General features: G+C 36.8%; 2 protein-coding genes and 1 non-coding gene across 7 annotated transcripts in view; 2 read left to right on the forward strand and 1 right to left on the reverse strand.

Annotated features, from left to right (window-relative positions):
• LOC139808603 (BRISC complex subunit FAM175B) overlaps window positions 1–24396 on the forward strand; it is a 30474-nt gene that overhangs the window by 5379 nt on the left and 699 nt on the right. The window contains exons 1-7 of one of the 3 annotated variants that reach the window (XM_071770767.1): window positions 19471–19618; window positions 20793–21004; window positions 21173–21263; window positions 22403–22715; window positions 22970–23110; window positions 23349–23685; window positions 23945–24345. In XM_071770767.1, the coding sequence (XP_071626868.1) occupies window positions 20918–21004; window positions 21173–21263; window positions 22403–22715; window positions 22970–23110; window positions 23349–23685; window positions 23945–24345 (1370 nt within the window). In that variant the 5' untranslated portion in view covers window positions 19471–19618; window positions 20793–20917. Of the gene's footprint in view, window positions 1–19470; window positions 19619–20792; window positions 21005–21172; window positions 21264–22402; window positions 22716–22969; window positions 23111–23348; window positions 23686–23944; window positions 24346–24396 lie in introns of those variants that run through there. The other 2 variants (XM_071770766.1, XM_071770768.1) reach the window with 2 other exon arrangements.
• Window positions 189–18064, reverse strand: Hex-a (Hexokinase A). Of its 3 annotated transcripts, none has more exons than XM_071770764.1 (7): window positions 17903–18064; window positions 4275–4437; window positions 3354–3709; window positions 3080–3179; window positions 2269–2623; window positions 1720–1990; window positions 189–1164 (listed from the first exon to the last, which is right to left on the reverse strand). In XM_071770764.1, the coding sequence occupies exons 1-7, from the start codon at window positions 17957–17959 to the stop codon at window positions 1087–1089; spliced, it is 1380 nt and encodes a 459-aa protein (XP_071626865.1). In that variant the 5' UTR covers window positions 17960–18064; the 3' UTR covers window positions 189–1086. The 3 variants fall into 3 exon arrangements, with proteins under 3 accessions (XP_071626865.1, XP_071626864.1, XP_071626866.1); XM_071770763.1 differs by lacking the exon at window positions 17903–18064 and adding an exon at window positions 16082–16395; XM_071770765.1 differs by lacking the exon at window positions 17903–18064 and adding an exon at window positions 7788–8108.
• On the forward strand, window positions 20548–20631 carry Trnal-cag (transfer RNA leucine (anticodon CAG)). Its single transcript has one exon. It is a non-coding gene; the product is annotated as a tRNA-Leu (tRNA).

The following is a 24396-nucleotide window of genomic DNA, read 5'->3' on the forward strand; positions in this document are numbered from 1 at the left end:
TTTCTCCTTGAAATTTAATTTTTTATACGTATGCTATCTTCGACCGATAGCTATAATAAAGCCAACTCGATATATACCTTGAGATCATTTTCAAATCGGTGGAAAATTTGAAGTAAAAATATTCGGATTGAGATTCAAGGACGTATCGTGTAATAAAATGAAAGGACCAACTGAAACAGTACAGAATATCGATGGAAAACTTTGTTTATTCTCGAATCTGTGTTAATTTCTTGCCGTTTCATCGCTATGATCTATTTATCGATTTAATTCGTTTACACTCATCTCAATATTTTTATTAACAATCAACAATTGACAACACGGCCACTCGACATTTTTTCTTGCCGGTTCAATATATCCGACAATTTTCTCATTTTTATTCAAATACATCTAACGCTCTCTCTCTCTTTCTCTCTCTCGCTAATATTTCCTCGCAGAATCACGGGCTAATTAACCGCTCACGCTAACGAATCGATAATGCGAATCATTAATGAATCACGCTAATTAGCGATCGTCGTACTGGATCGCCGCAGGAAGGATGTCTTATATGTACATCCTTGATTTTCCGGTTTCTCGCAAGAACATTAACTAAGTAATCACCGTCCTCTAATCTGCTAAGTTATTGTTTTTTGTGCTTTATGTACAAGAAATATTCATCGCGCAATATTTTTTTTATTTTTATTCTGTTCATCTCCTTTAAACTGCACTCTCAAAACAAGGCAGGAAACACGCGTGCCAATGCGTATTAAGCCAATGCGCTTTAAAATCTTTTTTTTTTTTTTATATATAAAACGGACCCGTAATCTATATCTCTTCGACATTTGAATACGTCTATGAATTGTCTTTCTAACTTTGAAGAAGCCTCAAAAGATCTAAAAAACGGTCTTAAAAGAAGGAAGAAGACGGAGCGTAAAAAGTGCAGCTAAAACGAACACAAGAAAGATCTCCAAATTTCTTTCCCCGTACTCGGTCGCTCTCACTCGTTCCTCATTCACTCACTCGATCAGTTCTCTCATACCGTCGTTCGATTTTATAGTACATATGTAATTGAATTGAATTGCAGCTAGCTCGCTACCGACAACCGCGTCTTCACCGCTTCTGCGCCGCCACTGCGGCGACCAATGCGGCGCCACGGCCGCTACCGTCCTCCGAGAGCATCAAGTCGAACTGCAACAAACAAGTTGATGGAATCAGTGCATAGAAAAAAAAGAATATTCTTTATCGGACAATATCTTTAGTTTTAATGTGGAAATCTTGAAATGAGATTGCGTTAAACGAAGAAAACTTGCTTGAACAAAGTCATTTTACATACATCGTTCAACCAAAAACTAATGTAATACTGAAATTTAAGATTATCAAATTCTTATAAAAAGATTAGAGATTGCTGCATATATACGAAACAACACGAATGCGTTAATTTGAATATATAAGTTTTGATTTGACTTCGTTTTTTTTTTCTGTGGGAATAAATAATAAATATTATTCTAAATTTTATTCTGTTCGTCGGATAGCGTTATTTCACACTCATTATTTCATCCGAAAAGGTTTGTTTCCTTGAACAAACACAATTTCCGTTATATACTCCTGATTAGTTTCTGGCTTAAAATCTTGTGCTTCAATTTTGCTTCATCTAACGCTTTGGATGTGTTGCATGTAAGATCAAGAGTACTGGTTTGTAATCGTAATACTCTTCCATTCTTTTCTACATTATCGTTCTCTCACCTTGTAGTTCTGCAGCTCGCTGATCTTCGCCTTCATGAGATCGTGGAAGTGCGGATGGAATCGGTACACCGACCCGTCGATGCCCACCGTGATGTTATTCTCTCCTATTTTGTTCAGCAACGCCGCTATCCCCGCGCTCGACAGATGCGCTGCTCTCCTCGACACCAGCGAGCATACGTATCTCACATTCTCGCAATCCTGATCGGTCACATTCCGCATTCCCAGCTCGGCCAATATTTCCCGGCAATTCGTGTACCTTCCCTTCGGATCGCTGAAATACAGATGCAATATTTTAATAATCGTTAAATCGATCCTTTTTCCGTTAATTTTCAATCACACGGGATGAGAATTTTCGACAATTTTTGTCTTTTTTTCTATTTAATTATCGATAAGTGATGTTTTTATATGATTAATTTTATTAGACAAGCAAACACGCGAACGAATTAAGAATCACGGCTCCATCGCGTATATAATCCATCCGTAGCTTTTACGAGGAGACTGGAGAGATTTTTAACTATATATACGCGATTAAAATAAATCGATACTTACTTTTCGATCTCGGAGACATATTTCGTGAAGAATTTCCCGCGATTTCTGAGATCGGGCGAGCATCTGCCGCCGAAGAGAAGACCGGCGTTCACCAGTTTCTCGAGAACCAGCCTCGCCAGTTCACCCATATACATTCCCGAGATCATTTTCTCAAACAGCTGCTTGGTAGGGTTGATGGAGTTCTCGTCTATGGCACGATCGAACTCGGTTGTCACGAAGTCTAGCGTGCCACGTTCGCCAAACGCACCCCATTCTGTGTTGATGAGCATGTGAGGCTTGTGCTCGGCATAGTTGCCTGGAATCGCGCACTCCACGTTCTGTGTCTTTTCGACGTAGCAGGCGTTGCTTCCAGTACCTGCGATTGCGTGAGAACTTTATTCATTTCAAATAAATTATAAAAAAGATAAACAAATTTATATATGAATGTATTTAATATTCGAGGATAGAACTAGCGATAAAATTTACCGAGAGTTTAATTTTATTCGGCAATATTATTACTTTATTACGCGATCTAGCATTAAATTTTGCAAACTTATTTGAGTGTGAATCGAGGGGTTTAAACCGCTGAGGGCATTTCGTCGAGGCATTGCTAGGAATTACTAGGAATTAATGGACCCCATAAGGCCCATTAATGCCGCCCAATGTCCACTAATTCCTAGTAATTCCTAGCAATGCCTCGATGAAATGCCCTCAGTCGTTTTATCCCTCGGTTTGAATATAATTTATTCACCTACATTAATTGATATTTATATTGCCACGATAATAATTTATTATACGTGAAATTTCTTAATAAAAATAAATGTATACGTACCGACGATTAAGCCGATTCGACAGTTTCGATTCTTCCAAGCGCATGACATTAAAGTGCCGGTAGTGTCATTTAAGATTGCGCACACGTCGATTTTAACGTCCTGTGGGAAATATGGAATAATTATATTCGGGCCGTTTAATTTATCCTTGTATAATATAAATATTAATATTTTCAAACGTCTCTTACAACAATCGAGAATAACAATTGTAGAATAACAAGAGTTAGATTTGAAAAAAAAAAAAAGAGTTAGATTTACTCATAACGTCGCACTTACTTTTCTTCTACTAATCGCGTCTTCGAGAAGGCCAACGACATCCTCCCCGATCACGCCACTACAATCGAAACCCTTGGTCCACCTCACCAGGTGGCCCTGTGTCAACCCGTATTGGGTCAGGGGGAAGCTGAAGGTGAAGCCTAACGGTAGCACCTCGTTCTGCATGTTCAGGTCCTTTACGAACAATGCCAAACACTGAGCGATATGGTCGAACAGCTGGATACCGGTTCCGAGCATCAAACTTTGGGGTATCGCGTAGATCTTGCTTTTCATATCGAAATTCTGACCATCCAGCGTGATCAGCAACACTCTAAAATTTGTACCACCCAGGTCGAGCGCCAGGAAGTTGCCCTTCTCTAAGAAGAAAAATTAGTAACCATTAATTTAGATTTTCTTTCAAGACCTGAACAATTTTGTTTCAATTCTTCTTTATCGATATTTGATATTTCTAAATTAATTTTTAATTTTCATATTAACTATCTTAATAAGTTTACCTAAACAAAATGAAATAATTTAATTAATTTTTGATATATATTTTTGTATGTTTAAGCTAGAGAAATAATAATAAAACACAATCTTGCACGGTTCAATGAATTCTATCTTTCTATAATCTATCTTTTTTTCTTCAGAATCTAATCTCTCTAAGCTTGTAAAGAGATACGCCTCATTTCCGGCTTACATACCGATAATCATCGCGATTTCAATAAAGATAATATCACTGTCATAAATAAATCTTAATACTAAAGTACAATTACATGCACGCTTGATGAAGTTTTACATTCCATTTTTACATGAAGATTTTCGGCAACATGAATTACTCTCTATTTTCTGTAAATTCCATATATTTTTCTCTCGCGACACTATTAAAATTATCTCAAAGTGCATTGTGATTTACGGCCGTTGCTATGTTTTTTCATTTACCGGTGCCATTCGGGAGATCTTGCACATAGGTAGTGAAGCACTTGACGATCGCGTCCTCGTGGGTCTCCTTCGACAGGCCCCTGTTGATCTCGTAGGTGAGCTTCTGCATGACCAGCCGGAGCTGGTCATCGGATAGGACGAGGTCCTTGCAGGCATCTCGTATCTACGAACGGAGAAACGAACGATGAGACTCGTTATCGATCCGCGCGCGGCGGTGTTATTGGGTGACCTTGAGTCGTCCTTAGGCACCACGCGCGCCGCGCAACGCGGCCGCCGAACATTGCGAGCATTGCATAACGCTCTCGCTCTTACTCCGATGCGCATATAATATCGGGAAAGACTTCGAACGCGAAAAACGATCGGTCTTTTCCTCATTGACCCCCGACATCAAACGTCAGCGAGAAGTTCAACTCCCGGACCAACTCCGAAAATCGTGCTTTCTATTTTAGGAGCGATTGTGTTAAACTGCGCGTTAACCCTTTATAGAATAAAAAAAATTACGATTCTCTAATTCTTGGATAGCAAATATTTCTCATGTCTCTATACGTTAAAATTTTGTTTGGACAATAATCTGACGTTTCTTTATAAATTCCTCATTGTTTCGCGGAAGTTTCAATGCTTGATGTAAAAAAAAAGATAAGAGAACTTGATCTTAAGTGCATTTTAATGTAGCACACGCAAGAACAAGCTTTCTTATTTTTCTTTACCGCTGTGAGCATTAAGGCTTGATGTTTTCGAAAAACTATGAGGAATTTATAAATGAGAGGACGTGTATTTAAGCATATGCTAAAGTGTACGTTAAAAAAAATGGAATATGGGGATGAAAAGTGAAAAGTAACAACTTGTTTAGATGCTACGATTTTTCTTTGCATATTGTTTTGTTATAATTCAGTAAATATTTGGTAAAAATAGAAGATATATTTAACTGAACGGAAGAGGACACTTGAAACGATTGAGAGATATCATATTTCCCGCCAATTTCGTACGTTCTTTCTCCCACCAAGACCGTAATGAAACATCGATTTCTGACGTCACCGACACACCCGCCCGGCGACCAATAGAATTCATCATGAATGGATAACATAGTAGAATATGCGATAGCAGTCACGCACCGCATGCAAAAGTACGTGGGTTAATACACGTGGCAGAACGTGTCGGAGGTTCAGATTCGCACTCTTTTCGTCATTAATCAATCCGTTTACAACTCATCGCGCAATATAATGCGTGTCACAAGTTCTGAACGAAAATAGAATGTATGATTGCAAAATATAATGCAAAATATAAAGCGTTTGATAATTTGTGTGATAAATATATCTAAATATATATTTTTAAATACATATTCTATTAATATATAAATATATATGTATAAATTAATAAGAAATGTATTGGACATACTTATGTATTATCCATATGTTATTATCCACATGTTATTACGAAATTTGATTAAATCGCGTCGAATTAATACGATTGAAGACGTCTCAGAGAATAAAGTACAACGGTCAGAGTTTCTCTCGATAATACCGATTTGCATTCGCACTTACCGTTTAGTCTCGTTTACGTAGGTAATTGCATGATTCAACTACTTTCAAAGCTGCTCGCAAAAAAAAGCGAAGAAAATAAATGAATCGCGCATTGGAATAAGCAGCCTTGTGACTGCGAACTCGTCTGACATCACTGATACACGCAGCTATACATTTAACCCTTAACTACATTCCATTCTTATCCTCCAGCCTATCTAGCCTGATTCCATCATCTATTTCCCACTTCATAACATGTGTGTATTATGTAATTTTTTTTACTTGTTATTTCTCCTTGAAAATGATTAGCGACGCGTCGTGCAGATCAAACGAGAAAAGGCAACATATCAGTTAATTTTTAATTGGATCATGCGTCAGATAATTTCTGTGTAATACCAAATTATATCAGTCTCGTTCTTCCAGTTAATGGAATTCTGTGTGTTTATTGCAGCAACAGCCACTAAATCATTTGCTTATTTTCTTATTACTCGCCAACGTTACAGTATGATATACGAGACGATTCTCAGCGAATATGATTTAATGATTCCGTTATTACGTTGTTGACATTTGAGAGAGACGTGCGTTTCTTACGCGAAATCAATTATATCACACAGCATCCTTTCGCGCACATGCGATTGTAGCTGTCGGTTAATAAATTTTCGTTTTCTTGAAACTTCTATTATTTATATATTTTCATATCTATTTCTGCTTTTGTAGAAAATTTATGAAGTGCGATAACGGATCCATTGTACAATAATGATTCCATGGAAAATTTCGAAGTTATACCTTGTTTCATCACGCGGTACAAGTGATGTCATTCAATTTTTAATTGCCTCAATTAAGCTTAATTTCTCAAGTCACTTATTATGATATCGGAAGTATCCGTTCATTTCGTTTGACTTTTTAAAAATATAAAGAATATGTAAGGAGTTTGACTATAAAAATCTTCGTAAAATTTTTCAATTTTTTAACAATATAATTATAGAATCACCACGATATCATTGGCCATCGTATAATCTCTTATCATTTGAATTCTTTTAGAACTCGTTTTTTTTCTATTGAACTTTCATTTTTCGTATTAGTTTTTTCTGATTTTTTAATCCTTTTAATCTATTCGGTTATCTCTAATATCATTTCTAACACTTTATAAATTATGTAATAAAAATTTGAAAAAGAGTCGATTTATCATTCAACATAATCACACACAGACATTTTTCTTCCATCGCTATAAAGTTTCATTCGGCGGCTCTTCGAATATTTAATATTTAAATAATTTTAGTATTTTTTTATTTGACTACCACACTTTTAATTATAATTGAGACAAAATTGATAATTATTTTACTATTAATTCATTATTGTACTTTATACTTTTTTAATTTCTTTCCCTCAAGACTTTTCAATTTTTTGCATCCTGCTATATATACATATATATAGGTCGGTGACCCATTCCTCTAATCTTGTCCTTTAAACTCTTGCCTCTCACACTATTTTAACGCATACACAAATAATCAATAAATTACTTTGGTCCTGCCATAACCATAAATATCGCTTTCCCCTCTCTTTTTTCCTCTTTTCTCCACCTTTTAATGTTCTCTCCGACCTTGCTTTCTAACCTTGGCTCCAATTTTACAATCTATCCTGTCCTCGACATCCCTAATCTTCTCTCGATACATTCCAAGTGCATGAGGTGACTCGAAGAAATGCATGATAAAAATCCAATTTTAAATTAAATCTGGTTCAACTGTCATGGGAATTATAGGGCCACTAAACAAATATACAACATAATATTACGCCAATTATTTATATGATGAAACACCTGCGATTTCACCTTCATTTTTTTTTTAACTGACCTGAGTCTTACGCTTAATTTACCGAGCTTTCTTCAAACGTCTTCTAATCCAAGTGTACACAATGCCACAACAAACAGACATACACAGAGACACGGACACACATATTTTGCTCCTTCTAATCATCCATTACTCGATCACTAGCTCACCTCCTGCTTGATCAAGTCATCGCACGATAACGTGGACGTCTTCATGGCCCTCCCAACCTCGCACTCGGTAGCACAGCCCTCGAGCAGCTTCGTGATTGCTGACTTGAACGACCAGCGACAGGAGAAAAAACGTAAATCGAACGCACGTCGATTTTTTTCTCTTTCCTACGTATTTTTTCGACTGCGTCGTCGATGTGATCGACGGACTTAGCTTAGCTCAACTAGGAAGTGAAGTTTCCGATTCCTGATGAATATACGAGTTACAAGCTGTCCCTTTGAACTTTGTATCGCGACTGGCTGGAACGACGGCCGACGGCGCCTGTCCGTCCGTTCCCCACGAGCGCGATTCTGTTGGAGGGAATGGAACTGTGTGTTCATAGTGGGGTGAAAGGAGGCCATGGAGGAGGCAATGATACCAGTGATGAACTTGGTTTCTCGATTCACCCGCGATTTTACCCAGCTAGTTACCAAAAGATTTGTCCTTTTTCTATGAAGACATTTAACGGAATATTCTACTATTATATTGGATTATTACGTGTGAAAAAATTGAATTCCTGAAAGATTTAGTTTTATGTGACACTCGTACATTTAAAATGTGTGTGTGTGTAGGTATATAAAACTCTCGATTTTATTATCTTTTGATTTTTGATTTTGTTATATTTTATCCTTTTCGATTTTGGTTATCTTAAGATATTATCGCATTTTATATTTTGAGTACACTTTATGAGAGATTGTATGAATACTAATAAACATGACAATTTGTGTGATTAATATAATTAGTGAGGTAATCAAGTGTAAATATCTACAATCTACATGTACTTAAAACTCATTACCATTGAAAGTTTTTGCGCACAAATATTTGAAAAATTATAATTTTATTGAAAAAAGCTGTTTATACATAGAACTTATTTTATCGGAAATAAAATTGAGATAACGCGCTTTATTTTCTTTCTTTTTCAGTTACTTAATTAATTTTAGATTAATTTAAGATTACTTAATTTATTTTGAATTTTATTAAATAATTCTTTTTTAACGCATTAAAGATTAAATTAAATAGAAAATTTAATAATAAACTTAATCGTAAAACGCGAGATTGCCCAGTTTCTAATGTAATGAGCCGGCACTGCGGCCAATCGGTTAGTGGTGGAAGAAGTGCGTGGGGTGGCAATAGATAGCAGCGAAAGAGGGGTAACTTTCCCCTCGCATGCATTCGCTGTTAAGGTGGAGGCTCGTCCTCAAGGGCAAATGGATCAAACGTTTCCTGAAGCGGGTATTTCCCGTACTTATCACTGTCTGAACTGTCTGACCAACCAATAATTAATTTTATTTTCGTTAATTACTTAAGTATACGATAAAGTATACCGTTTCCTTCCTTCGAGTCGCCTTTAATCCTCAACAAGATTTCTTTTAGATACTCTGTGGAAAATAATTTTAACGAGATTTGAAAAATTGTATTACGAATTTTATCGTTGAACATATTAGTCAATAAAATATTATGATTAAATTTGGAGGAAGTAATTTAATATCTATTTTAAATAAAAAGTCACTAAAATTGAATATTGTTTGCACAAACCGCTCTAAAATTTCTTTTTATAGCAATTTTACAGCGGCTTATATAAAATTCTATTCGATTAATCTATATCATTCTTATGAATGAAAAAAAAGAAACATTTATGGATGAATTCAAGTGAGTACCATCAGATGGCAGAGCTGTATTGATCATTAATTAATTAATTAATACTAGAAAATTTATAGAAGATCGATTGCATCACATCGTGATGAAATCCGTCGCTCCAGACGGAGTATTTAAAGGGTGATGCAACATTCTAGCGGGTTTGAACATGTGGGAGCGAAAGTCTGGTCGCGATTGGTCGACCTACGGGGGCTCGCCCGTTCAATCCCTCGCTGGTGACGTCACCACGTCTCTCCTTAAAGAGACGAAAATGTGCTGCTACTGTACAAACTGCTTCGCTCTCTCTAGCTTTCTCTATATTTTTTTAAGTGAATTTCTTTAAACAATTATCTCAGAGACTCTTTTTTCTTCAGTGTATATCTTGTTAATTTAACGATTCTCTCTCTCTTTCTCTTCATGATTTTCCCTTTCCTTTCGCATTTTTAATGGCGTAAAAAATTATACGCCTGACGTAAATATAAACTAGACGATAAAATTACATGATATTACAAATATAATATTTAGCTGCATTTTGTTGTTTTTAATTCAGAATTGTTTTTATTTTGGCGAATTTTAAGCGTCGTGTGAATCAATCGTTAAAAATCTGATGCAATAGAGCACGTAGCGTCGTGTTATCTGTAATTCTGCGAAAGAGATTACTTCATACTAAGACACTGAGCCTTATTAAACTTTATGTCTCTCTGAACTGTCAATAAACATAAGCCGGATAAGCCACGATCGATAAGATAGCGTTCGTCTTAGTCGTCGTTATTGCAATTTAGTTTCGATATCTTATTACTTATGGAGAAGCATTGAACGAAGAATAAATATAACAAAAGTGCAATATTTTCTTTTGCATTGTAAATTGTAAATGTAACGAATACGAGGATATCTGCAGGAAAGGAAACTACAATGAAATAATTTTTATAATCACATATAATTTTGACTCATTCGTTTTTTACGGAGAAAAAAAGTTTTTTTTAAATACTGATTGTCTTCGTTTTATAAAATGTCACGCAGATATCTATTTTAATAATGAATACGAAATAAATCTTTCTCGATATGTTATTATTTGTTAAGGGGATATTCTACTGTAAAATGCGCTTTTTTCAGGATTTTTTTACAAGAAATCAGTGAAAATTGTTAATATCAGCTTTTTATGTATATATTTTATTATCTTTAGAGAACATAAAAAATATTTTTTGAAGCTGAATTAATGAATATAAATATTAATTAAACCCTATCGAATATATGGCAACGGTGCCCATGATTGCGCCCATTCTGATTGTCTGAAACAAAAAATTCAAAAAGATAATTAGTATGAGTTTGGCTATAGCAGGAACTAGAATTAAGTATAAAAAAATTTTTTACGATTTTGGCAACCTTCGAAAGATTAAGAAAATTTATACTAAATTTTCAAAATGCCGCCATTTAAAAAATTTTTTATTTTTTTATTCCATTCTAGTTCCTGCTATAGCCAAACTCATACTAATTAAGAATCTTTTTGAATTTTTTGTTTCAGACAACCAGAATGGGCACAAACATGGGCACCATTTTTTTTGCCATGTATTCGATAGGGTTTAATTAATATTTATATTCATTAATTCAGCTTAAAAAAATATCTTTTATGTTCTTTAAAGATAATAAAATATATACATAAAGCTGATATTAACAATTTTCACTGGTTTCTTGTGCGCATTTTACAGTAGAATACCCCCTTAAATTGTTCAACATTAATACTTATACAATTAATTCCTTATCTTTTCTGAGTTATCTTCCGATATTATCAAATTCTTGATGACAATTTCCGTTCTAATGTCTATTTCTACCAATGCAGATGATTAACTTTAATCTCAGTTTAATTTACTTTTTATCTTTTCTTAGTTCCAAGAGATATAGAAAAGGATAAAAGGTAAGTTAAATCCAGACTGAAATTAATTTGCAATGATAGAAATGGACGTAAAAGGAATAATGGCTCTGACATTGCGAGCACGGTGCGTTGTGTATATTTACAATTGGCCCGAGACACTACTGTCTCTTGATATGCTTCCTTGATATGAAAAAACTAACGAAAAAACTAACCATTAGTATCCAGATGGAGAGTAAACGACGCAGGTTTACGTCTCGTGTTAATAAATACGAATTCTCTTTCAGAAAAATAATTTTTGTGTATTTTGCTCCTTTTTTTTCCTATTAAACATTACGACACAGCGTAAAATCCCAGATCTCTTATTTTAGTGAGAAAGGTCAGAGAGAGCAGCTCTTGTCCGAAAAAATCAGATTTGGTAGGTACACAAATATCGAGCCAGACGGGGATTTTTTTTCTTTTCAATGAACTCGTTATCAACTGACGTTGATAACCCTGTCAGAGTTGTAATTGATAATCGTCTTATCGATGACTCCGCGCGGCACAAGCTAAACAACGATTCCCGATTATATCGTTCATCCGGCGGATTTGCGTATCAACACGGATTTTTCGTTCCTCGATAAATGCCGAAACATTATTCGTGTGAACGACGAGGTTCGCGCATAAAAATCTCTTTTTTTTCTTTTATCGACGACGATCAAAGTCCGTGTGTTTAGATAAGATTGTCTTTAGGCCTCCAATAATATTTTGTTAGGGTTATCATAACACATACGTTCTTCGACTGCGCGATATATAATGCATTCGCTTCTGTAACGTAGTAAAGATGATAAACGGTACTTAATCATTCTCGATATATTTATTGCGCAAATATTATGTCTAGCGAAGAAACTGCGGTTAATGTTCGCCGTCGGCTATGGCGGGAAACGTTGAAAGGATGTCCACAGTAGTTTTGGCATATATTTTAGGCGTGTCTCTCTCTCTCTCTCTCTCTCTCTCTCTTTTTCTCTCTTTTTTTCTCTCTGTCTTTGCCGCGTACGAGAAAAGTGCGTACGTTCGAATATTCACGTACGCACCTCGCGCTCACGTGCGTGATTCCGAGCTTATCCGTGCCTTGAAAGTTGAGAGGTTTCAAACTTCTAAGCTACTGCTCTCAAAGATAGTAACGATTTAAGTTAAAAGACTTCCGGCATTTGTTTTTTTAATTAACATATTATCTTATCGCGTATTTTTTTACAACGTTACACCCCACTTCAAATTCATGAAGAGGAACGTACGAGTTTTCTAATTTGTGTTCGCGTTTTCGGGAATTCACTGCAACCTGAAAAGTCGCAGCATTTTTCGCGAAAAACAAAACAAAAAGATTTATTTTACGAACGAATCATATCACCTCGCACACGCGGTACTTGGTTATCGCGAGACACTTGCGAGAGTGTGCCGGAAAAACTTTTTTGAAGTCCCACATTTTACATGCAACGACCCAATCCTTTAGATAACAGCCTCGAGTTACTTAGCCTTGCGGCCGAGTGCGTCGTACCTAATGCGACAAGAATACGTTTTACAATTGTATACGATCGAAGTAAGTGGAGACAGATAGGATTCAGCGAACGCTTCGAACGTCGCGTGAAACAGAATCGTCGCGATGTTACGTAATAGCCGTGCACGATGTGGTTACAGTCATTACTTCTATGAACTGTGCATGGTAATATAATACGTGATATACGGCGACCATTGGTCGCCGTATATCACGATGCAGGTAATAGAAGCATCTCGGTTAGTCACATGAACGGATAATGATTTAATTTTTTTAGACCCCAATCTTTTTTTTGCGCTCGTGATTGAGAAAAAGAAGCACGGGCAAGCTGGCGAAGTGTGCGTCTATCACGTGAGAAATCTTGACGAATTCTGAACAAAATTGAAAAGTATATACGACTACTTATAGTTTACAATGGGATGCTTACAACAAATTCTGGACTTGAGAAGGGCTTATCTTCAACAGAAGAAGATAATTGAAAGAAATTGCCAGAGAAAGTAGAAAAAAATTGCTCCCAAAAGAGAATATCTGTATTCAAGGGAAAAAATAATAAGCAAAATGAAGAAAAAAACACGAAAAATTATAATATGTGACCAATAAAAAAACTTTCATATAAGTCATATCTTAAGAGATAAGTACATCTGAAAAGCGCTGTTGAATGATCGAAAGATATCGAATTGATGATATAATTTTTGTTTATAAATGATTTACGATTCTACAATAAATGATTCTCTTTATTTTCTGAAACTTGTTGGGTCCACGCAATAAGATGCGTAATTAAAATACAAAAAAAAGAAGTAAAAGGTGCCACGATAAACTTGCGATTTATTGCGCAAGAAGAAACGTAGAGATATATTAAGAATACAAAATTCCTGAAAATTCGCTTCCAAAAACTAACTTCTTCTCAGGCGAGGAGAAAAAATTGTAATGCAGTGCCGTTACAATGCGACAAACCGTGAACTTTTTTCCATGCTTTAAGAAGCTCTTTAACAAAACAGAATGAGATAACACTTGTATCGCGTTATTAATATTCAACGTCGGTGACGTCACGCGAGCGACGTCAAACGCGCTATTATTAATTTAGCGACGTATTGACTACTCATCAATAACGTATTTCTCAATTAGAAATTACGCGTCACGCTAAATATTACGTAAACGTACAAAATACTTTCTGTACTTGTAATCCTAGTAATCCCAGTGGCATTCATCTATCGAAACGCGACCGGTGACAAAAACAGGAGGAAGAATAGCTTACTCGCACAATCTTCCTCTTTCGCTAACAGCACAAATTTTTTCCTAATGAATCACTCGTATATCACGTTTCTTAGAAAATATGAACTTTAGACATCTGAATTAGGAGTTTTAAATTGGCATCGAGTCGGAGCGTTTGAGATCCTTTATACGATGAGTTCTTTATACAAAGTAATAATATATTAATGTGCGACCGACTATGAGGATGGACTCAGCATATCAGTTTCAAACAAATTAATTATCTATATTCGACCCATATTGACCCTCATTTCAAGCAATAATTTAGGTAATTTTTGATTAAATAAAATACGCATTAAATTAAAACGATTCAATAACGTTTTTTTATCGAAATGAGAAGACATTTTAATATCTATTTTTTTCACATTAATATGACTCTTCCTAAGTGAAAAAGTTATTAAGACGAAACAAGCTGTTTTTGTCACGTCGTATAAAAATAGGGAATTTTTTGAATAATATGAATCTCCTGATCCATTACGTCCTGATTTATTACGTTTCTATAAATTTAATTTATAGAATTTAATCGAAATATAATATTTTTATAAATTTAATTTAGAAAGTCGCAAACATTTAGGAATCAAAATATATATTTCATAGGAGGATCATATTACTATATATCTTTAATATCTATTATTATCTGCTAATATTTTCTATTACCCTCTTTCTCTTTTTCTCTCTTTTCCTACAATTTTATACTTTTAGAATCTATTAATTTGATATAAACTAATATAATATAATATAAAAAGATTAGATTGCCTGGTTAGACACTTCCGGGGTGCACATTTCCACTTCGTTGCTCTTGCAACAAGGTCTTCGAATGAGTACCGTAACTGGCTGGAAAGATTGTACTAGCTGATTGATATAATTTCTTACATAAGCAAATGTATCTCCGATAAGAAATCTCGAATTATTTGCAGTTATCAAATTATTTTAATCAAATCAATTACATGTTTTTTTTCGACATGTTTATTATCAGTGAAGTTTTAATTTATCTTCAATTATTTTACGCAACATCTTGCACGTTTTTAATCCGCGCATTTAGTCAAAATGTACGAATGCTTCCTTCATAACCTGATACGATAATGATTATTCATTAACGATTGTTATGAAAATTACCAAGTTTGCTCCGGGCATATATCCGTGTTCCATATGTGTGTTCGCAAGAAATAAATACCTTCCTTTAAAAATATAAATAATTCTTGAGAAAGGTCAGAAACGAAATATTGTATGATGATATATGGACACCACAATGACATGACATGCCCTGAGAACATACGGTTATTTTCAAAATAAACATGTTACTCTCGAAAATCGATAATAATCAAGACAAAAACGAGAAATATGATAATTTATATTTCTCTATTCGTTTACTTCGTGTATTTTTTAAGATTTCTTTAAAATATATATCTTAGAAACATATTTTAAAAATTTTCAATTGTCTCGTTTGAAATATTTTTAAAAACACAGAACTAAGAAGCACTTAAGTAAATCTGCTCTCAAGAAAATATTACACCTTTTTTTTTCAAAAATTAATATTTTAATATATAAAATGTGAATATAATCACATATAACAAAATCACATAAGTATTGAAATAATAACGCTGTATATGGATTTTTTCATATGAAACATATTATATAATAAAACTAGACCAGAGTTACTAATTAAGAATTATTTCTTTAATTAAATTCGCAATGAAGTCTTCACAAGGAAAGAATCCAAATACACAATAAACATGCGGAAAATTGAATTACGACTAATAAGACGCATTAAATGCATTTCTAACAAACTAACGATACGACTATTGTTTTCTTTCATTTTGGCAATTAAATTCATACTAATAAGACACAGTTGTGCGAAAGAAATCAAAAGTGTCTAAGTATCAGGAATAAAGACGCCCGAATAGCGATGTATTTTTCTCACGTGAAATCCTACGCAAAAGAAACGTACAAATTACCTCGTCTGTCGGATTTAGACACGCGTCCGGATCTCGAAGGGACGTTCCCGAGTCCCTGATCTCGTATCTCCGTACATCCGGTTCGTACGACATTTCCTTCTTGCTGTAACACTTGCATATTCTGCTGAATAACGACCTGTTCTTCGTCTTCATTTCGTCAGTTCGCCCTTGACCTTGACCCTGACCTTGAATTTGACCCTGGCCTCGACCCCGACCCTGATCTCTCTCTTACACTTGCCTAGCAAAACGGCAATTTCGATACTGGTTACTTGGCAAACGACTGCTGCCCGATTATTAACTGCCCGAGAACAATATCGAGAGACATCTGACCTTAACAAACTCCGGCGAAATAATTTTATCCGACGCGTTTTTAGCGCCATCTGAAGGTGTTCGTCTTTCGAAATGGTAACGCGCATGAGAATTGAAAATCGATCGTGTAGTGGCGTCAGCCGAAATCAGCCTCGTATCGCCGAGATTTCAACAGTTTCCGAGAAGGGAAACGAAATGTGATGCTGTATCAGTAGAGAAGACAGAACAATGCAAGGGGATTAGAAGGGGGAAAGGATATGAAATGAGAGAATCAGGGAGGCTGGGATGTCGCATCTCTATAATGGCGATAGCTCTGGAAGTGGACCCCTCGCGAAAATCGCGATGCGACATCCTGTATTTTTCGCCAAAGAATTAATGAATTTGTTAGGTGCGAGTAGTCCATAGCCGATATCTATATATAACTATTGAAAAAAATTTGACGGCTCCAAGTACCCGACCTTGAAACATATCGGGAGGAAGATTCGAACACCCCGCCATTTCGCTTCCCGCAGGATCATTCTACGCCTGAGCGGGCCGTTACCTTAACGTAACTTCCTGGCACGAGATTCAAACATTCTCACAGGATTTCGCATTATTTCAGAAATAAATTTCAGATATCTCTTGTCCGTCATATATAAATGTTCGGAATATTAGAGAGATTGGTCAAGTATTCTCTTTTTCAGAGACGCCTCTATTTTCTCACGTTTATAAAAATACCTACAGAACGGTATAGCGGCAGAAAAAATAGAAGTAGAACAGGCTGATTTTCAGTCAGCAATGGGAACGTATACAGGTTTGTGCCACGCCATGTATCGAAGACAAATAAAACATCGTACCTCCAAACAAGCCCATAAATTGTCATATCTTTATTGTGCCAATAAACTAGTTTAAAAATAGGAAGCACTTAGCTTATTTAGCGTTCTAGCACTCTATTTGTTATACGTAGATAGAGAAAATGTTTGCGAATCGATTTCCAGGAAGGATTTGATCCGTCGGCGTCATTTCGCGACTTAATTCCTCCTTTTTCATTCCTGCCGACAGTCTTTCATCGCGACACGCGCAATAACGAGCCGCTGTATGGCGGTCTATATATCGTAAGTAACAAAAATAAAAATGTTATGTAAAATACTCGTGAATACGATTAAAATTTATGATAAATGATATAATATCATGCCTGTTGATTGAGATTTTGTTTTCGAATTAGATAACGAAATCGCGTGGTTTCGATGATCTCCCTTCCGGGGAACAACTTTTCGGAGCACGACGGAAATTGCGATACGATCTACAAATTTAGTTATAGATCTCGTTTTGCATTACGAGGTATCGGACATTTTCCCACGTCGTAAATCATACGAGGATCACGTGCTTCTCGCTGATGTGTCACATCGAGGGTTATTCGGGTCCTTTCACGGAGGTATGTTGAGGAATGAGTAGTTTTGCACAAAAAACTTGCGGTACTTACGCAACGAGGGTCAAGGATGCCGTGAAAGGAGGGAGGGATCACCGACTCACCGATTGGTCAATGTGCTCCCATTTCTCCCGGACATAGTCGCAAACTTGTTCGGTCATTGTTCGCGAAACAAAACAAAAAAAAAGAAGAAGAAGAAACAGTAAGGACACGCGAGCGAGATGTAATAAAAATCGATTGGAGGTCGTGATTAGCGGCAAGCAATCACGACACTCTCGGGAACACTGTGGGCTTACATCATGTGCAGCCGATGTTCGCGGCTGCAAATATAGCCAAGCTTCATCCTCGTATGTATACGTGCCTCTCGTACGTCGTTGTGCTGGTTCTAGTAGATACGCCTTGATCGCGTGCGCGATTTTCGCGCGATGTATTTTTGGCACAGCCCAAAAGTGTATAGAGATGGAGATGAATATCTCGCGTATAGGTATAGGCTCGCAACCTGCTCCAATCGGGTTGTTGTCCAACTCCTCGCGACTATCTCGAGACGCGAGAGCGATACCGCGACATGAATATTGATAGGGGGATTAATGAATATTAACGGGAGGTAAATCCGTAGACACGTGTGTATATCGTTCTGACGCAGCCTCCGTTACCGGTCCGAAGATCGTGTGACGTCGTGACTCATACATTCCAAAACTCAAGCACGCGGGGGAACAAAGGTCTTAGTTCAAGAATGCAACAAATAGTTTCAGAGATCATCCACAGATCCGCGGATCCAAGGTCTCTGGGTAAATAGAGAACGGAAGTTTACCTTCGACATACGCGCACTCATGAATATTCTGAATCAACTCCCGGACTTCGCGAAGTTCGAGAGCTATTTATTCTGCAAACCTGCGACCAATCTGAATGAATTGTTTTCGTTATCTCGAAAGGAATGTTAAGAGATGTACATATTTATGGATATTTCGATCTTAGGAAGAACCGAATTTCTCGCGAATAATATTCGAATTCTGAAAACCAAGTGACAACCCTACGAATAAAATAAAATTAATAAAAATAAAAGATTATTGGTCTGCGATTGTTCGACTGATTTATGGTTCGATTAGAGATACTGGACTCTCGTTTCTTCGAGTACTCATCCAGGATTTTAATTTACTCCGAAATTTTATCGATTCTTATGTGTGTCTTCAATTGTATTTGAATGTTAAAAGATGTACATATTTTGACCTTTGTTTGAGATCGCGATCAGTCGCATCGCAAGGAAATCGCGTTCGGTTGCATGTCAGCGCAAGCACGCTTTCTATAAAATACTCGCCTAAATAACTTCGCTTCAAAGGAATAATTTTCGTTACGTTATAGCATGGATCTTTCGTTACATTCCGGAAAGTTCGCTAATTGTTAGCAATAACACAGCCACGGTTGACCGATCGCGCAAATAAAGTCAAACAACAACGCTCTCACAAAAGAAAGATCCATGCTATAAACAAAACAGTCAGAACCAAGTAACGTTCCCGTCGGATCGTCACGTGAAAACGGTGACGTCCACACGGTGACGTAGGGCTCCGATGGCCAATCACCCTCCCGAAATTCTGGGAAATCTGCCGGGAGGGAGTTTCGCCTCGGAGGTGATAAAAGGACCGCCGCTGCGCCGCGGAATCGATTTCCCTCGCAGATCACCGCTAGTCACCGCTTTTCTATACCGCTTAAACCGCTTTTCGCATAGATAGTCGCACGCGCTTGCTTTCACCGCTTTGCCGTATAACTTCTGTGCGCCCTCACGGCTTCGCTTTCTTCGCTGGAAAAAAAGAACACTACATTTTGTAAATACAAACTTTATTTTTCTGTTACTTGCTGTGTCGTTACTTGTGATCGTCTCGTTATCTCCCGCTACACCGCGCTACCGCGTGCTCTCGAACAACATACGCGCACTCATGAATATTCTGAATCAACTCCCGGACTTCGCGAAGTTCGAGAGCGAATTTCTGCAAACCTGCGACCGATCTGAATGAACTGTTTTCGTTATCTCGAAAGGAATGTTAAGAGATGTACATATTTATGGATATTTCGATCTTAGGAAGAACCGAATTTCTCGCGAATAATATTCGAATTCTGAATTCCAATTGAGAATCCTGCGAATAAAATAAAATTAATAAAAATAAAAGATTATTGATCCGCGATTGTTCGACTGATTTATGGTTCGATTAGGAGATACCGATGAACTCTCGTTTCTTCGAGTACTCATCCAAGATTTTAATTTACTCCGAAATTTTATCGATTCTTATGTGTCTTCAATTGTATTTAAATGTTAAAAGATGTACATACATATTTTGACCTTAGAAAGAATCGAATTTCTCGCGAATAATATATACGAATTTTGAGAACCAATAGAATTGTTGCGATTTAATTGAAACAAAAGATTCTGTTTCGACCGACTTAGGTTCGAGACATTGAATTCTTGTCGAACTCTTCGAGTACTCATCAATTACTCATTCAAATTTACTCCGAAACTTCGACGATTCCCACATACATCTTCAATTGTATTTAAATCGGAGTCAGTAATCGCCTTGAGAGACTACACTACAATTCTTAGGCATCCCGATATTTTTTGCCATTCGAGATCTTAGATGAGGCTTTTCGCACCTGTTAAAATCATCGAATACCAAAAAGTTACTTTATCCTGAGTCATTCGACTGCGCGACTCATTCGAGTTTGAGTCTGACTGGGCCCTGATGAGCAGAGCATCAACGAAGTCAGGATGGCCGAGCGGTCTAAGGCGCTGCGTTCAGGTCGCAGTCCACTTCTGTGGGCGTGGGTTCGAATCCCACTTCTGACAATTCTTTTTTTTTTTTTATTTGAGAAATTATGGAGTAACTGGAGTATCGTAATGATTTAAATAGGAAATAATTTACATTCAAATATGTATATATATTATATTAAAAAAAACCGATCAATTACATATATTTATATTGAATTACATAAGACGCATATTTTCAGGTTTTCTGAACGCAATCGTGCAACGATTGCATTGCTGCACCCTGCGGACTGTGCGCGCATAGTGCATTGCATACACGGCTATCGGGCTATAACGTCAGTGTCAAAGTTGGGCGATCGTCGTCAACATGGCGGACGGCGACTTGCTCGTCACTATTTCGGGCACGGCGCTTTCGCTGCTGTTCTACGAAAATGTGCGCAGCGTCGGCGAGCAGGTAAAACGAATCGCATATCGATCTTGTCAACAAATTCTCACGACTCCTTCGTTGCGTGCGAAACTCCGTCCCTGGAAGGCGGACGGTATTTCCACTGTCGTATAACCTCTCGGCGCTACGACGCTCGCCAACGGTAAGAGAAACTGACGTTACGTATAATTCTTGCAGATGGGCTTCCTCCTCGGAGAGGTGCTCGAATTCATCGTCAAGACCTATACCGATTCCGACAATCAAGTGGAGACCGTCAAGATTCACATTAGTGAGTATAGTCGCCTCGATAATTCGTGTCTTTCGTGTAAACAACGAAAGAGAAAAAGAGCGTTCGAGTGCAGAAGTTACACCTCGACACGGGGACAAATCCATTTTTAACTGCAGGAGGTGCAGATAAAAAGTGCACGTTACGAATGTTTAAAGTACTTTTCTATCTCGAGAGTCGAAGAGTATTCGGTAGCTTTTTTGTACTGTAAAGTCGGATTTATAAAGAGATTTAAAATCACTCCGTTTTGCGGGAAGAACGGTGAAGTGTTGAAAGGTGGCATGGTTTTAGGATTAAGAAGTCTGTCGGCGAATGAATAAAAATCTGGAGTAGTTAAGGCTTGAGAATTAATTAATATATCTGTGGCTCAATTAACGATTTATTTTAACGATTTATTTCAACGATTATTCATTATAAATGCGAAAGTTCTTATATATGAAGTGTCATAAACTTTCAAGTTAAAAATCTTAATTTTGTTAAAACAAGTATATCGTATATTAACATTTAAAGCAGAAAACTGGCGTGCATTTCTACGCAAGAGGAGCGTAATTATTTAATAGAAACTGCTACGTGAATAGAGTATATAATTATAAATTTAAATGGTAACGTTCACACATAACGTAATTGGTGGATATTTTCAGTTTTATGAACCTTTAGATAAGAGAAATTTTAGATAACCCTAGATAAGAAAAAGCCATATTAAGATGTGTTGAGTTTAGATATTCGGTTGTTTTCATAGTTTAATTGAATTTAAATGTTCAGATATTTTTTTCTATTATCTGCGTCTGTCAGGAAGACTTAATCGGTCTAATAATGTAAACCGGAATGAGATAATTGATGATAAAACCTTATCAACTTTCACGGCTTGATTATGACTATTGCTGCTATTATTGTTATTGTTGCTGTTACTCTTAAGGCCATTGCACGTAACAAAGTTTTAGTCATAATCGTAAGGCTGTAAAAAAAAATAGACCAATCACAGTCAATTATTCGACTTGAGCTCGAAGAATTAGAGTGTGATTGGTCTATTTTTTTTACGGCTTTACGATTATAACTAAAACTTTGTTACGTGCAATGACCTTTATTTTCATTATTGTTATTGTTATAATTTATTCGATTAAAAACGCTGCAAACACTTTCAGACGTGGAGACCATTGTGACGTGTCCCCTGGTGGATCTTTTACACGACTCCACCGGCCGGGTCAACAAGGAGAAATTGAAGGATTTTGTGCGTGACAAGAGCAAGCAGGTTATTGGTTGGTTCCACTTCCGCAGAAATACTAGTAGCTTGATGCCGACGATGAGGGACAAGATACTGCATAAGCAATTTGCCTCGCACTTCTCCGAGAACAATTGCAGGGAAGACTTCTTCCTCACTTGCCTCCTCAACGCCTCCACCTCCGAAACACACGGTACCCACAAGTTTCGACATGTGTTCCTAAGGCATAAGCGAGGGTAAGTATCGCAGAATTTAATTTAGAATTACCTTTAGATACCTTTCATTCGTAAAACAATCTTTGATTTGACTCTTTATTTTAAATATTAATATAAAATTTGTCAGTAATTTTTGTACAAACAACTGTTTAAGATGTGAATAGCACGATTAATAAAAAATATTTAGTAAAATAAATGAGTAATATGCCACGAGAAGAAATAAACGAGCGACGAAAGTTTCTTTATATTATATCTTGACTTGCAATTTGTACTAGGATGTTTGAGCCGATTCCTCTGAGAATAAACAATCTGGGTGACGATGCATCCAGACATGATGGTTCAGATTATAAGCCAACACCTGTTAGAAAAGCCACGCGCGCACCAGATGGCTTCACCGAACTGATAGAATCATTGAGGTGAGTAAACATTTATTAACGCAGCAACTATTAGATTATTGTATCAAGTTGTATTTTTTGTTTCCCAGAATAAATTATTTTTATAATTGACGTTTTTTTTATGTAAAGTATGAAATCTAATCAATAAGCAGTTTATCAGAAAAATATTTATTTTGTAAAAATGTTTTGTAAAACTAAAATTTCCGAATCATCTAGTGTTTCAACATTGTACAATATAATTATGTTGGTGACTCTTTAGACATATATTCTTTAGATTGGACACGACGAGAACAAGTGGATTAGAGTCCGCCATGATGATCCAGAAGGCGGCCGAACGGCATCTGATGTCACTGATTCCGAAAGTGTGCGAGAGCGAGCTGGAAGTGGCCGAATTGGAGAGGCAAGTGCGCGAACTGAAAGACAAGATCGCAGCGCAGCAATTGACCAGAAAAACGAAGGTGAACGGTGAGAGCTACGAGAGGACCTCTAAAGCAAGCAGGGAGAATTGTTTTTCAGAGAAAATCGATTCCTCGACGAAAGATGAGATGAAAATTGGAGATGAAATGCGTTTCCAAAGGGAACACACCCCGTCCTGCGTATGTCATCTTAAAAACTTGAATTAAATATGGAATATTCTAGATTTATTGCACATTTTTTTCAATTTACAAATTTTTTTCACTCAATTTTGAATTAATTCCGTTTATCGAAGATATGATAGAGGCACAATTTTCTCCATAGTTTTTCTATGTTTTATTGTTAAATATTTCAATTAATCAATTAGCTTACTGTTACAAGCTCTAAATTACAAACTCTAAAACAGACATTAATTTTAATGTACAAAATATTATCCTATAGGCCCAGCCAGTTACCTCTAATAGCCGGACACCGTGCCGCAATACCGCCGCCTGCATCGCTAAAAGTATCGTAAGCCAGGAAAAAAATCGCCGTTTAGGACGCAACAGCCTGCAAGAAGATAGCAACCAACAGCAAAAATCCTCCTTTGCTAACAGCAGGCGTCCCGGAATTCCGGAAATTATCACCGAGTCGATCTGCCAGGAAGGTAGCGAGACAAGTATGGGTAGAGGTAGAGGAAGCGGTCGAGGTAATCCTGAATTCACGCCGGGAATGAAGAAAGTACGTCGTAGTCCAGGTACACCCCAGGTGCATTCCACCCGGGAGAGAAGCATCACTCCGGAACAGGATTTCTCTGACGCCGAGTGTTCTGCTGCCGTATCCCTTAGCTCCTCTGTTCTCAGGTGAGGGGCTGGGGGCAAAGAAAATTAAATAGGAAGAACAACAAGGGACAA

Source organism: Temnothorax longispinosus, chromosome 2, assembly GCF_030848805.1.
Source record: "Temnothorax longispinosus isolate EJ_2023e chromosome 2, Tlon_JGU_v1, whole genome shotgun sequence".
Taxonomy (NCBI): Eukaryota; Metazoa; Arthropoda; class Insecta; order Hymenoptera; family Formicidae; genus Temnothorax; species Temnothorax longispinosus.

What these genes read in the sequence shown, in the direction of transcription:
- Hex-a (XM_071770763.1), bottom strand. Translation starts at nt 16,234, where the DNA reads ATGAAGACGAAGAACAGGTCGTTATTCAGCAGAATATGCAAGTGTTAC. An exon ending in GTCTAAATCCGACAGACGAG is followed by an intron (nt 4,438 to 16,081) that starts GTAATTTGTACG and finishes CTCCGTTCGTAG; the next exon opens with ATACGAGATGCCTGCAAGGA. An exon ending in TCGAATCGGCTTAATCGTCG is followed by an intron (nt 2,624 to 3,079) that starts GTACGTATACAT and finishes ACGCAATCGCAG; the next exon opens with GTACTGGAAGCAACGCCTGC.